This window comes from Cavia porcellus, unplaced genomic scaffold (assembly GCF_034190915.1).
Source record: "Cavia porcellus strain 051 isolate PalLab524CR breed Dunkin Hartley unplaced genomic scaffold, mCavPor4.1 scaffold_10, whole genome shotgun sequence".
In the NCBI taxonomy this organism is placed as follows: domain Eukaryota; kingdom Metazoa; phylum Chordata; class Mammalia; order Rodentia; family Caviidae; genus Cavia; species Cavia porcellus.
In genome coordinates, this window is record NW_026947493.1 from 43,681,520 (window position 1) to 43,695,835 (window position 14,316).

The 14,316-nt window shown below is 34.4% G+C and overlaps 1 protein-coding gene across 2 annotated transcripts in view; it reads right to left on the minus strand.

Annotated features, from left to right (window-relative positions):
- The window catches only part of Arfgef1 (ADP ribosylation factor guanine nucleotide exchange factor 1), a 127,810-nt gene that overhangs the window by 37,630 nt on the left and 75,864 nt on the right, over window positions 1-14,316 (minus strand). For both annotated transcript variants that reach the window (XR_010050164.1, XM_063257412.1), the window contains exons 18-22: window positions 12,749-12,920; window positions 10,433-10,584; window positions 3,398-3,526; window positions 2,282-2,440; window positions 1,915-2,065 (exon numbers count right to left, since the gene is read on the minus strand). Coding sequence is in view for 1 of the 2 variants with exons in the window: in XM_063257412.1 (XP_063113482.1) it covers window positions 1,915-2,065; window positions 2,282-2,440; window positions 3,398-3,526; window positions 10,433-10,584; window positions 12,749-12,920 (763 nt within the window). In the remaining variant the exon portion in view is untranslated. The remainder of the gene's footprint in view (window positions 1-1,914; window positions 2,066-2,281; window positions 2,441-3,397; window positions 3,527-10,432; window positions 10,585-12,748; window positions 12,921-14,316) is intronic.

Below are 14,316 nucleotides of genomic sequence, written 5' to 3' on the forward strand. Positions count from 1 at the left end.
GGTCACCAACAAAATAGCCGAAGGGTAGGCTCTGCCCAACAGTAACTAAGTCAACAGACTTCTAACAACTTGATCACATAAATGTTTATTTAGTTCCCTTAAGGGTATACAGTCAAAATCTGAGTCAGATGAATCTGGAGATTGGAGGAGACTAAAAAGAGAAGTGTAACGTAAGAGAAAGCACAAATAAAGACAGAGTTATTCATCTCTGGAGTAGTCTGGAAGCTTGAACTGTTTTACATTTCCATGTTTAAAATGTATCTTTATATAAATCCCCTGCACCCTTTTTCTTAAATGAAGAAGTTCATCTCATATTCTTACAATCCAAGTAGCACAACAGCACAATAAACCTATTAATTTTAATTCAAGCATTCCAGCAAATATTCTTGTTTGACTAAAACTTTTAGAAGATTAAAATACTTAAAAAAAAAGTTTAACCTAATTCTGTAATCTTATTTGCCAAAATTGAGCAATTAATATCTACTGTTATTTTGGCCTTCCCACACTCCCTGTGTCTTTTCAAAGATAATCATTGGACCTTCACATCACTTGACTATAAATAGTTTTATCTTATGCTACTTCATGAAGTAATCAGTTCTTCTGTAATGCTTAGAGCAGGACTTCCACATTACGTTAAGTTATAATGTAGATGCTAAGGAAGTTCTAGATCTTGCTGCTGGATTATCTAGGTATCAAGTTTGCACCTGCATCTCCTAGACCTCACACTAACCCAACCGCTATGAAATCACTGAGATGAAAGCCTGCACTGCTAGCTGCTTCAGTTGGACACAGCAAGGTACTAATTTTCCTCAGTATATCTTGAAGTCACCACATAATCCTGTTCTTTTACTTCTTTCCCTGTACAGCAGGGTAATCTTTTGAATTTATTTTCCACCCTCAGAGACAAGGTCTCACTATATAGCCCAAGCTGGCCTTGAACTTGCAGTGATCCTCCTGCCTCCACCTCATCAAGCCTGGGATTACAGGTGTGCACCACCATGCCTGGCCTTCTTTCTGGTTTTCTTAAGAAGTTTTACTACTAGCAATAGCAGAAATCATTAAAAGAAAGATTTTTTTTTAAAATCCCTAATTGTATAATATAAACCTTTAACAGGTAAATATTTCTGGATGTCAGGAATTTTCCTTCCTGTTCCCCTTAAATCATGCCTGTAGTTTCCTTGGTTAGAGGTGGAAAGGATCCATGGAAAATATGCAAAAATTAAACCAGCCATTGTGCTAAAGTCCATTCATATTTGTTCCGATTTAACTTAATAATCATGAGTAGACACTTTAGTTTGCACAAGTGGAAGTCAGATAAAATTAATATGCATGTAGTAAAGAATATTAAAAAACTCAAATATGAAAATACAGTACTCAAGGTTGAAGTCCTTGCTTATTCCTTGTACATCGACTTCCATTAATAACTCAAAATGTTCAGCATTTACTTATTTTGAATCTATTTTTGCTAGTATTTCCCTTTCTTCTACTGGATTAAATCTGGAAATTCCTAATTATAAAAGCACTAGGGAACCTTAGGTTCCATAGTGACAGAAGGGTTTGGGTAGGTCTGTAGAAACTTTAAAAAAATTGTAAATATGAAAGCTTTCTCCAACTAGACCTATTATGTTATATAAGCCCTCACAGTTAAAGTTACCTACATAGTCTTAAGACAGGTAATTTATTTGCAATCTTTTCCCAGTCCTAAGTAGGATAATGAATAAGGCTCACTTAATATTGTGTGCCAGACTACACAAAAAAAGACTCACTTCCCTACTTATTCATCTTGCTTTCACTCATGTTGGATGAAACGTATTTAATCTAATTATATAGTTCATTGGTATCATAAAGTGACTTATAATAAAGAGGTTAGTAACAAGTTTTGCTATTTTGTAAAAAGAATTTTAAAATTCTCACCTAGCCCCAGACCCACAAATTCATCAGGAGCCTGATCTTTTGTCCCAGTAAGAGATCCTTCTCTCCCTCTCACTGTTCCTGAAATGTATCGAGGTTTCACTCCAGTTCCTATAAGTTGTGCCAGCTCCAACTGACTGATGCATTTTAGAATCTTAATTACAAAAAGGAAAAAAAAAATTACATTTCAATAGCTTCAAAACATAAGTGTATGCAGTTAGGAGTTAAACATTAGGTATCTTATAAAAAAGTTGAATGTATTTATTTAAAATGCTCTAAATTAATTTTTCCCCACTAAATCACATCAGTGATATTTAGCATTAGCCCATTTTATAAATCAAATTGCAAAATTAAAAATAAAATGCTATACCTCATGCCATGAGTTTCCTAAATAATTTCCATCTGTATGAGCCACTGTGATAAGTGTTTTTATTGTGTCAATATTCTTCTGCTTCATTTCAGTAATACCAGAACTCACTGTTAGTAAGGTAAATCTTGCTAGTGCCTGGACATATGCATCTCTTTCCAGCTACAAAAACAAACAAAGAAACAGAAAAACAGATCCGTTTACATAGCTATAAATACAGCAGATTGATCTCTAATTCCTGAAAAACTGTTAACTTGCTTAGTAAAATTTTTAAATGACATGTCATGAATTACACACAATATGCAAATGACATTTTTAATTTTTAAATGATTATGCAGAAAACATACAAATATCTAAAATCTTTTTTTTTTTCTTTTTGGTACTGGGGATGGAACTCATGATCATGTGCTTCTAAGGCAGGCGGTTATGCCACTGCGCTAAATTCCCAGCCTATATCTAAAATCTTAAAGCAACAGAGATTTCAATTTAAACTGAAATTTTAGAGGTAACAAATTCGTATTGTACAACATTTCTTGAACACTTTTCAAGTACTCATAGACTAGCAAAAATTTGATTTATAAAACTGCTTTCTTTCTCTCCAGTAGGCTGTATTTTATTTTGTACTAAGCTATAACATTCATAATTAAATAGGAAATGGGTTTTTAAAAAAAGAAAGTCTGGAAATTACTACTGGAAGTACTATTTTAATGAAAAGAATACACTAGATACTTGATTCACTTAATAAGAGAACTTCTTAGGTTTAAGTTATAAAATACATAAATATGCAAAATATGACTAAGTATGAGCAAATAAATGTCTAATAAAGTGCTCATTACACTGACACTGAATAGCCTAAGAAATATGCATATAGCTAACATTCTATAGAGAAAAAACTGTAACCAAAGATATTACAAATTTTAGAAGATTGGTATAGAATTATACATTCTATCACAGTGTATGAAAAACTCAAACATGAAGATTAATTTAAATTCCATCGTAAGTTTGAAATTCATTTTTAATCAGTCAGATATAAAAAAAGTATTAAAATTGGAACTATGACAATGGTGTAAGTAGTAAGTGTTTTGTGAACTGGGTTACAAAGATAGAATTCTTTATTACCTGAATGCTGAAAATGCATGCAATTCTGATCGCACATCTTATTCCTTCTAGACAAAGAGAGGCTACTTCAGTATCATCACAGTCTTGTAGTCCCACACTGAATGCAGCCAAAAAAGGTGTCCAAGCCAACTAGAAGCATTAAAAATTTGAAATACATTATGGATATCAAATGATAATTAAATTTTATAATGCTAAACTAATATTTATCAAAACTTGCAGACCACATAAGATGTGAGAAGGTTTTGAAAGAAAAAATGATACTCTTAGCACGGCATATGAAAAAGGAGAAAAACTACATAATGCTGCTTGGGCTGGAGTGGGAAAGAAAGAACATGAATTTAGTAATGATTTAAGGCATATTTTATGAGCAGGTTTTATAAATTAATAAAAAGGGGATTAACAAAGTGGCAGCAAGTGACATTAAAAAAAAAAAAAAAACCACAAGATTCATCCCTGATTCAGGTTCATCATTCTTTGCAAACTTTGGCCCTTACAACAATTCACACAATTTCTAAAGAAAATCCTTTTAATCACGTTTCTACTTGCATGAAATTACAATATTCTTTTTTTTAATGTTTGTTTTCTAGACATAACTTAGTCTAATTTCTTTAAATAGTTTAAATATTTTACATTGACAACAGTGGTGGAAAGAAAGTTCAATAAATCATTACAGATTATGGAAGAAAAATCTGAATATCTCATGAATAATATAAAACAAATAAAAGTCCCTTTTTGACTATTGAAAATCCTAACAATAACACTACATAAATTTGCAATGTCTGATATAAGAATATTCACTGCTGGAACCAGGCATGGTGGCACATGCCTGTAATCCCAGCACTTGAGAGGCCAAAGCATGAGGATCCTCCTGAGTTTGATGTCAGCCTGGGATACATAATGAGTTCGAGGTCAGCCTGAACTCTATAATGAAACCCTGTCCTTGTCTGTCTCTCTCTCACACACACACACCACTGCTTTTAGTATGTCAAAAAGAACAGCTACATTTCCATATAGCCATCAAGTTGAAAAATGTTTTTTATTAGTGTACTACAGAGAACACAACTAGAATTTTTAAAGGTCTATAAAGTTTCGAAAAGCATTTCCAAAGAAAATAGGAAGTACTCAGAGCTTCTAAAGTCCACAAAGTAGGCTGAGCATGGTGGTGGTACGTGGCTGTAATTTCAGTGTTTAAGAGACCATGAGTTTGAGGCCAGCCTGGGCTACATACTAAGTTCATGGACAACCTGAACTACAAAGCAAGATCCAACTCAAAAAACAAAACAAAACAAAACAAAACAAAAAAAACAGTTCACAAAATTGAGAAGTAAAAGCTCACAATCTCTAAACAAAGAAACGTCAGCCACAGTACCTACGTTCTTTACTAGTCCTTGCTATGCCACATATTTCATCTCTCTGTACCTCATTTTTCTTCATCTATAATACTTGCAGATGCCACTAGAGAGATGTTGTGACAGGTATATCAAGTACAGTACTTACAAACTACAAAATTTATAAATTATATATTCTATTATAGCAAAACAACACAGCTTGAAAATCTGTCATATTTTACACAAGAAGAACTAGAGTTTTTAAAACAGTGAAGAAAACTGTTTAACTTCATTAAGTATCAAAATAATCTCTTTTATCAAATTACACCTAAGTAATATTCTAGGGACACTGACACTTCCCATCAAAAACTGCAAAAAAACTCTGTGAAATAAAATTTGGCAATATATAAAAACATTCTTAAAAGTTTTATATCCTCTGCTATTATAAATAAATTCCCTTCAAGGAATTTATCATTCAATCTTTCTTCCCAGGCAATGCTTGTTTGTTGAGTAATTATTATAAGACAGGACAATGTAGGAACAACTGAGAAAATGAAGAAATATATAGTCCTTTGCGTCATAAACTTATTATATATAGGACATATTTTATATTAATATATGGCATATATTATATTTATATAAATAAAATGAAACAAACATTAAAATAATAAAGGAATAAGATAACACGTCAGAAAAGAGAAATTAATTTATAATATTAGAGGGGTCAGGGCAGAACTTAAAAAGGTGACATTTAAACTGGGTAAAGAAGGAAAGCACATCCTTTCTAAGAATGCCCTGAAGAGAGAGGTAAGACAGTTTAGGAACTGAAAAAGAATATCAGTGTGACTGTAGTGTAAAAATGTTCAGCAATGACATTTGGAAAGGCAGGTAGAGCGACATCACAGAAGTTCCACCGAACCTGTTAGCTTCATGGAGGAGCTGAAGGAAAATGATACTTCATTTTATATTTTTTAAAAGATCACTCTTAACTCTATAAATGAATAAAAGAAACATAAAATAGACATGAGGATGGCAGGGGAATGTGACAGTAAGCAAGGAGAGAAATGATACCTGGAATAGGACAGTAGCAGTGGAATCAAAGGGCAAGATTCTTAATTTTAGCATATAGGATGTTTAAACAGACTATAATCACAGACTGAATAATAAAATGCTAAAACATGAAGCATTTTTAATAAATACATAAGAAACAATAAAATATAAAATTTTATACATGGTAAAGTATACAGAAATACAATTTTTCTGTGCAGTGGAATGATGCAAGGTTTATTACTATTTTCTAACAACAACAGCAACAAAATACCACCCCCAACTTACTTGAAAAGAAAAGCAAAATAAAAATATGAGATCATTTTAAACAAAAGCAGTTTTATAAAATTTCATAATATGCTACCCTGTAGGCCGAGGCAGAAGGATCCAAATTTCACTGGGGTAACTTAGTGAGACCCTGTCCCAAAATAAAATTTAAAAAGAGCTAAGTGCATATAGTTCATTGGTAAAGTACTTGCCTAGAATGCAAAAGTTTCTGGGTTTAATATCCAGTATACTACTGCTACTGCTACCGCTACCACTACTAAAAAATGTTTCTTATATTTTGATATCATTTTCTGTATTATCCCAAAGGACAAGGCCAGTTATACTCCATTATTTCTTTTAGCACTATCTCCTTGGCTCCCTCACTCTTATCTCATCATTCTTCATCAAGTTTTTTTTTTTTTTTTTTTTTATTGTACTATATTCATTTTTATTTCAACAAGTGCCTTAATTTTTTTTAAAATTTTATTTAAGGAGAAAAGAAAAAAAAAGCAGAGAAAGGGTACAAGCTATACAGATTTGCAGAAAAAAAATGAACAGTAGGAAATCACTAGTTAATGGATTACATATTGTCATCTTAGAAATAATTGTTCAAGTCACAAAATTAAAGCTTGTAAAGTGGACATTCCATCAATGATACTGCAAACAGTTCTGTTCAATGATCCAATAAAACTCTGTGATATCATATTCTATCTTATACACTTAAATATACATGCAGTTATATAGTTTAGAGCACTTTCTTTTCCTCTCTTTTGTACAATGACTATTACACATTTTGGGTTTCATTGCTCTCACGGTTCTTATTACTTTTTTGGAAGAGAGTAAAACCAAATGTGACATAACAGAACAGAATCGGTCAAGTCAAAAGGGTGGACATAATAGATAATGTGAAAACATAATACAAGGTGATCAACAATGGTTACCATAATGCCTCCCGCTATCTCTAGTAGAATTGCCTATACCATTAGTTATAATACAATTGAACAAAACAGTAAAGAACAAAACCGACAAAACCAAAACATTGGTAACATTGTAGGTCTTCAAAAGTAGATAAAAGTCAACGAGAATGGGCGTTATAATGAATCTCATTATCTTCACAGCTGATGCCTAAATTTTCGAACCTGATACTATCCAGCAAAACAGAATAGGGGAACATCAGTTAAAAACCAGATGGTGAGAGTAATACAGGGCTTTAAATCGAGGTAATGGAAAGTCAAAGTGGGTTACTATAATATATCCTGCTATTTTTTTCCCTTTAATTAAAAGGATAAAAATTTTTAAAAAGTGTTAAAAAAGTAAATAATGGAATGGAGATTGAGATAAAAGAGGGCATAACAACGAAACAGTGCAGATCAGAACATAACCATTTAAGCAGAATAGTGTTTCACCACCAGATAATCCTGACCTAAAAGTAGTTACCATATTGTCTCTTTCCTTGAAATCCTTGAGTACAACTTCGTATACTGTAGCATTAAGTATATCAAAACAATGTAAAACCATTTAAGAGAATGACAGCATTACAGAGTATTTAGAATCGACTAACAGAAAATGAATAATGGTTTCTGTATAATCTCCTTGTCTTTAAAAGGTTTTTGCTTATACTATCGTACATAATAAAATCCAGTAAGATACAACCTATTTAGACCATTGGAGACAGAAGGACAAAAGCTAGATGAGACTTCAAAACAAGATGATACTAAATCAGTATTACCTATTAAGATGTCATTTTCTCCAAAATAGCTGTTCCTATCATCCAATCTTCTCTGCCTCATTTCTGTTGAGCTCTTATTCTGTCAGTAGCTGTCAGTTTGTCTTCTTCACTTTGTTCTCTGCTCCATTAGTTGTGGCCTCCACTATTTCTGGATTCTTTGTATTTTTCTTTTTTTAGAATATCCTGCAATACTCTCTGTAGAGTTGAATTGGTGGTTGCAAATTCCCCCAGTTCCTCTTTATCCTGGAAGCACCTTGTTTTTCCATCAATTTCCAGGGACAGTTGTGCAGGATATCTCAATCTTGGCTGGAGATTATTATCTTTCAAAGCTTGAATTATTTCCCCCCACGCTCTTCGTGATTTGATGGTTTGTGCAGAGAAATCTGCTGTAATTCTGATGGGTGCTCCCTTGTAAGTGGTCTGTTTCTTGTCTCTGACAGCTTTTAATATTCTGTTCTTGTATTGAATTTCTGGAATTTTTATTATTATATGTCTGGGTGTTGCTCTGTTTGGGTTGTAGGTAGCTGGGGTCCTGTATGCCTCATACATCTGAGTATCTTTACCTTTTGCTAAATTAGGAAAATTCTCCTGGATTATTTCTGTGAGTAGCTTTTGTAGTTCATTTGTTTGTGTCCCTACTTCTTCTTTTATGTTCTTAATCCTTAAGTTATGGATCCTCTTATCATCTTCTTGTCTTTGTATTATTGCTGTTTGTTTCTTTGTTATTTTTAAGAAGTTTTTCATTTCATTCTCCCATATTACAATTCTGCCCTCCATTTCAGATAGTCTGTCCTTAGTTTCTTTCAAGCTGTTATGCCAGTCTTCGATAGACTTCTTAGTTTCTTGGTAGTCCCTTTGAACCTGCTTCACGTATTCTATGCTTTCCCTGTTTTCTCCATCAAACAATTCTCCCCTCTTTTTCTGTTTTTCCATTCCACCATCTGTTTTTTCTTGGGTGGGGCTTAGCATTTCTCTAACTATTTTGCATACTTCTAGCTTCAGGTCGTTGATAACTTCATTCCTGAATTGGTCTATGAGGCTCTCTATATGGTGCTTTATGTGTATTGGTGCGGTGTCCGCTATTGCCTGTTTCTCAGAATTGGGGGCCGAGGAGCCTTTCTTGTTGCTGCCTCTTCCCATATTCTCTGTGCCTTATATATGCAAGCTTATATGAGAGGCCCAGCTTCTCTCCCTGTCAGCCACAGCCTGATCGAATTGCGCCGGTTAGGTGTTCCCACTCACCGCTGCGCACCAGGCAGCCTACGCGGGGCCCGCCCCTCCCGGCCTCCGTCAGGCTCTGGGATCTGGGTTGGGCCAGCCTACGGGGTCCGCCGGCGGCGTCACGCAGGCCAGGCACTTTTCACCAATCCCGCCCGAGAGGGGAATGTGTGGCTGGAGTCGCCACTGCGCCCTGCTCCCGCAGGACTGCTCGGGCCCAGAAAGTCCGCTGGAGTCAAACTGTGGTGGAGTGTCAGTTTCTCTCACTCACCTCACCACACGTCAGAACATGCCTCCCTGCCCGTCCTGTTTTCGACTCCGTTCGCAGACTCCCGTTCTCAGAGTTTCCGCGCGTCTCTCTCCTTGCCGAGCCGATGTAGAGGCAGCCAGCCGCCGCGCGGCGGGAAACCCAAATCACGGCTTCCAATGGCGCAGGGTCCAGCCTCAGCAGCGAGACTTTTCTGTTCCTGTTTTAGCACCAGGACTGCATTCCAAGTTAGTTTCTCTCAGCCGAGTTCGTTCCTGAGTCAGCAGAGCATAACTCCACCTGCTTATGTCTCTTTAGTCTGCACCATACCTGGCTTCTGAGCCTAGTTTTTCAGAGAGCCTCCGGTAGTTGCTGTTATCTGTCCGCCATGTTCTCCCGGAAGTCCTCTCTTCATCAAGTTTTTAGAAATTCTGATATACAGACCATGAATTAGGGATAGAATTATGAAATTTCAGAGTTGAAAGGAAGCATAGAAATCTGATTAGTCATTCTTGCTACCCATACATATGTGTAGGTAGAATGAGAACTCAAATTATGATCTCGCTCTACACAGACAATCTTCACATTCTGCTTCATGAAATAGAATATACTTCCCCTAGTTTCTCTTCAAACTCAACTACATTCCTCTCTATTTCTCTATAACCCTATTTTGTATTGGTTACTTCTCTGGATGAAAGAACAGAAAAGATTAGGAGAATGAAGAAAGAGTAGAAAATCAAATTTCAAAGAGCCAGTAATTATTATTATTACTAAATCAACCTACAAATACATCGTTTCCTTGAATTTTTTACCTATTTCCTGAGCTTCAGCACACTCAGAACCCTGGAAACAAAAGCACTGAGAATGCAAATGCTTCAAGATCACTTTGAGATCTGAACTAACACCAAAGGTTTAGGTATAAGCCATCTGGAGAAAAATAAGCCAAGGATTAATGATTGTTCTCTAAAACATTTTTATTCCTAAGATTATACTCCTATTAATTACTTGTCTTCTCTTTTTTTTTACTTCTTTTTTTTTTTTACTAAAGATATGTTTCTATCTAACATGCCCTAAATAACAAAGCTATAGTTTCCATGTTGAATGTGCTATCATCAGTATACTTCCTCAACTCAAAAAATATGCTGATCAAAATTATGTCTAAATATACACTGCAACCAAAAGTTACTAGTAATTCTCACCTTAAACATGGGTCTCACATGCTCCAAATGTGTTGCACTTGTAAAAGGTGCCTGAACATGGCTCACAGCCTCCATGAGTGCTTTGGCTGTCTTGGCCATTTGTTCCATTTCTAAATTATACAGAAGTCTTCTTTGTTTTTCACTGGCTACATCTAAAATAATAAAACATTATTAGCATTTAACATAGAAAGTGTCTAGAAATGCTATTTCAATGTTTTACTAACAAACATAACTAATTAACATTAATGAAAAACCATTAAGCCAGATACAGAAGGTCACATATTATACGATTCCACATATGTGAAAAAACCCAAAGTCAAATTCACAGAAATAAAAATTCAAGTTAAATTCATAGAAATAAAAAGTAGACTGGTGTTCACCAGGGTATAGAGGGAAACAGAATGGAGTGGTAAGCCAGTGCTTAATGGAGTCAGAGTTTTACTCTAGAGTAACAAAGGGGGGTAGTAGCTGAACAACTTTGTTTAAATACAAAATGCCAACACAATCATTCACTTTAAAGTGGTAACTTTTAAAGTTCAAAAAATTCTGACCTGGGAGTCAGGGGTAAGTGAAAAATCTATGACAGAAAGAGAGCAGGAACAACTGTAACAATGAAAGTGTTAAGAAAACAATCCAAACATGGACTAGGAAAATAGCAGAGAAGAGAGAAGAACAGTGACATTCATGTACTATGCATGCTTGAATAATACCTGAGTTAGCAAGAAAACCTGAGCCCTAACAGTGCTGGTTAATTTTAGTTTTTGGGCACACCATTATCTCCTCTTCCCTTATTTGGTTTTCTCTGATTTTCTATCACGACATACAAAAGCAGCCAGAAAAAGACATGAGGGTATGATAGGCAAGAGAATGAAGATTAAATCAGACAATGTGTATCTTTTTAGGTATAAAAATGATGGCTTCTTTAACATACTTAATAAGCAGAGATAAAAGTAACACAATCAAATAAACTGCTGACTGATACTGGACTGGAGTGACAGCCAAGGATAAACGGCTTAAAATCTGACTTTGCCACTGGGTTTTAGGGATAAAAATGATTTTTATGCTACAGTCAGCTCATGGAGTCTAATTCTCCTCCCTAATCATTCTGAACTCTCATTATCTTAAAAGTGAAAGAGAGGTGTGGTGGCACACACCTGTAATTCAAGCACTTGGGAGGCTGAGACAGAAAGATCATTGTTGAGATTGAGGCTGGCATGGACTACACACAGTGAATTCAAGGACAGCTTGAGCTACATAGCAAGACCCTGTCTCAAAAACAAAATAAAATAAGTTGGATGTGGTGATGGATGCGAGCTCTTGGGAGGCTGGGGCCGAAAGATCGCCAAAAATAGGAGGCCAGCCTGGGCTTTACAGTGAATCAAGGCCAGTCTGAATTACATAGTCTGATTCATTCTCAAAAAGCCAAACAAAAAAAACAATTAAACAAATAAAGCAGGAAAATTTACTGAAGTCCCCTAGAATGTAATTCCCTATAGTATTCCAAAAGATATTCTTTCTGAAATTTATTGCCCTAGTTCTCAGACTCTTACAATTACTCAACTTTTGGAAATATATCACACATAGACCTTACTGCTTCTCTCCTGTAACAGAATTTTACTACTGCAACCTGTTCATGCTTGAGATTTTATTTCCATGTACATGTACTCAGAAAGGTAGGGATGATTCTGCATTATAGTTACATTCTTGAGCTATTACCCTCCAAGGATCAAGTCATTATCCTCTAGGGACCCATATGACTCTACATGTATATACAATGTCTAGGATGGAGTTGGACTCACAGTTGGCTCCTACTGCCAGTTAGAGCTAGAGACTTAACAGTGTCATAATTTACAATCTATCTGAACTAGTCACTTCTGACTCTAACGATCCTAACATTTTCTGTCACCTCTATTTCCAGCTTCCATTTATGTGTAATGATAGACAAAAACAATTAAGAACTATGTTGCTTACAGAGGATGAAGAGGCAGAAAAATAAAACTAAAGCTTGACTTAGTGAGACTGTACGAACAATTTCTTTGGACTCCAAATTCTTGCTGAAATCAACTACTAAATGAACGAGCACATATTAAATGCACCCTAAAATATGCACATTAGTATTTCCATTGGTCATGTGTTATCTTTGAGGGCATGTGGAAAAAAAAACAATCACATCATCAAATAGTGCATTATAATACTTAATACAACATGATTCTAACTCATATTTATATAAGGCTCCTTTATTTTAAATTAAGTGGGACTTTTAAGAAACCATGTTTCCCATTGAACAATCATGATTTAACTGTTTTGTATACTTACTTTGTTTACTTGATTTTGTGGGTATTGTTAGTTCTTTTGTTTCTTTCATTGATATCTTTTTACCAGCTATTTCATTATAGATAGCTGACAGGTACTCTTCAGGAAGATCTTTACTGTCGTTGATACCTCTATTCATTTTAATGTACTGTTCCTTTGTCATTTTGTTTTTAACCTAGATATAAACAACTGTTATAAATCCTAAAAATTAACAAAAAGTTTCACTCATTTTAAGAATTTCAGTATCTAAGAGTTTTCATAAATACTGTGAGGAGTGGAAGTAGAAAACATTCAACATAACATAAATAAAAATGACAAAAGGAAATCATGGAAAATGCAAGAATGTAGAAAAAAATTCACTCTGCCAAATATTAATTCACCTTGCTCTAATGTGGGTATGATAATCTGCAATAAGTATGAAGAGAGAAGAGACAACTATTTGTTTTTGGCCAAGATTTAAGAACTTTAACAGTCTCTTTAAGGAGCTTCAATAATTTTTGAAAAGATTCAGAGCTTAGTTCAAAAGACTGTAAATATGTTGCTAACAAATTAAAAGTTGATTTTCTAAACACTGGAAGGAAAAATAACAATAGCTAAAATTATTTAAAATCAAGTAACAGTTTCTCTGAATCATCAAGGCAATGATACTAAATGGTCTAGGCAAAGTATTCTTGGAATGTTTTATCTTGTCGAAGAGTACCATGAATAGGAATGTTGTACTTAGTGAAGTTGTGTAACACAGTATATTATACAACTTGTAAGATGGCAGTCGTATCACTGAACTTATAAATTAGTACAACAAAACATTTGTATCTCTAAAAATTCAGATAGCTGAAACCCAGAAGACCTATGTCTCTGAAGAGATATTAATTTAACATATTCCTGCCATCTTCCATAAAAATTTAAAGTAACTTTAAAGACAATGTACATTGGTACAATGTGTATTAAAATATGTAACAATATTCAAGTAATCACCAGAAATTTGCAAAAATAATTTTGTAGGAATTGAAAGTTCAGAGGGTAAAATTGGGACATATTTAAGTTCACATTACTATGCATGTAAAATCCTAATGTGTCAGAAAGGGTAGTAGGAGTGCTTTTCCTACAAAAATGTAAAAATATTACCACAAAACTTTTCAAATAAAACTTACTATTTAAAGGACTAACGCTCTAGAATATTACTACTTTATAAATTCATCTTGAGTCATGGCCCTATAAAAATATGAAAGTAAACAAGTCATTTTACCTAAAGTTCTGGTGGACACCTATTAAAAGTACTGACAGTAAGAGGCAAAGGAAAATTAAAATCACCTGGAAACTCTGAGTATGTTAAGACAAGTATAGTGTAATGCAAATCAGAAAAAAGAAGTCTTGACATTAAATCTGAAGTACTATTAGTCTATGTATCTAGATATGGGCTCACAAAAGATAGCAGTAGAAAATGCATTGCTCTCAGGTACTCAAAATACTAAGTATACTGTCTACTTTTGCCATGCTGAGATTTCAGAAGCAGTGAAAAACACAATTTACTTTTCTTCTTTTGATATCTTTTATGAAATACTCTAATTTTA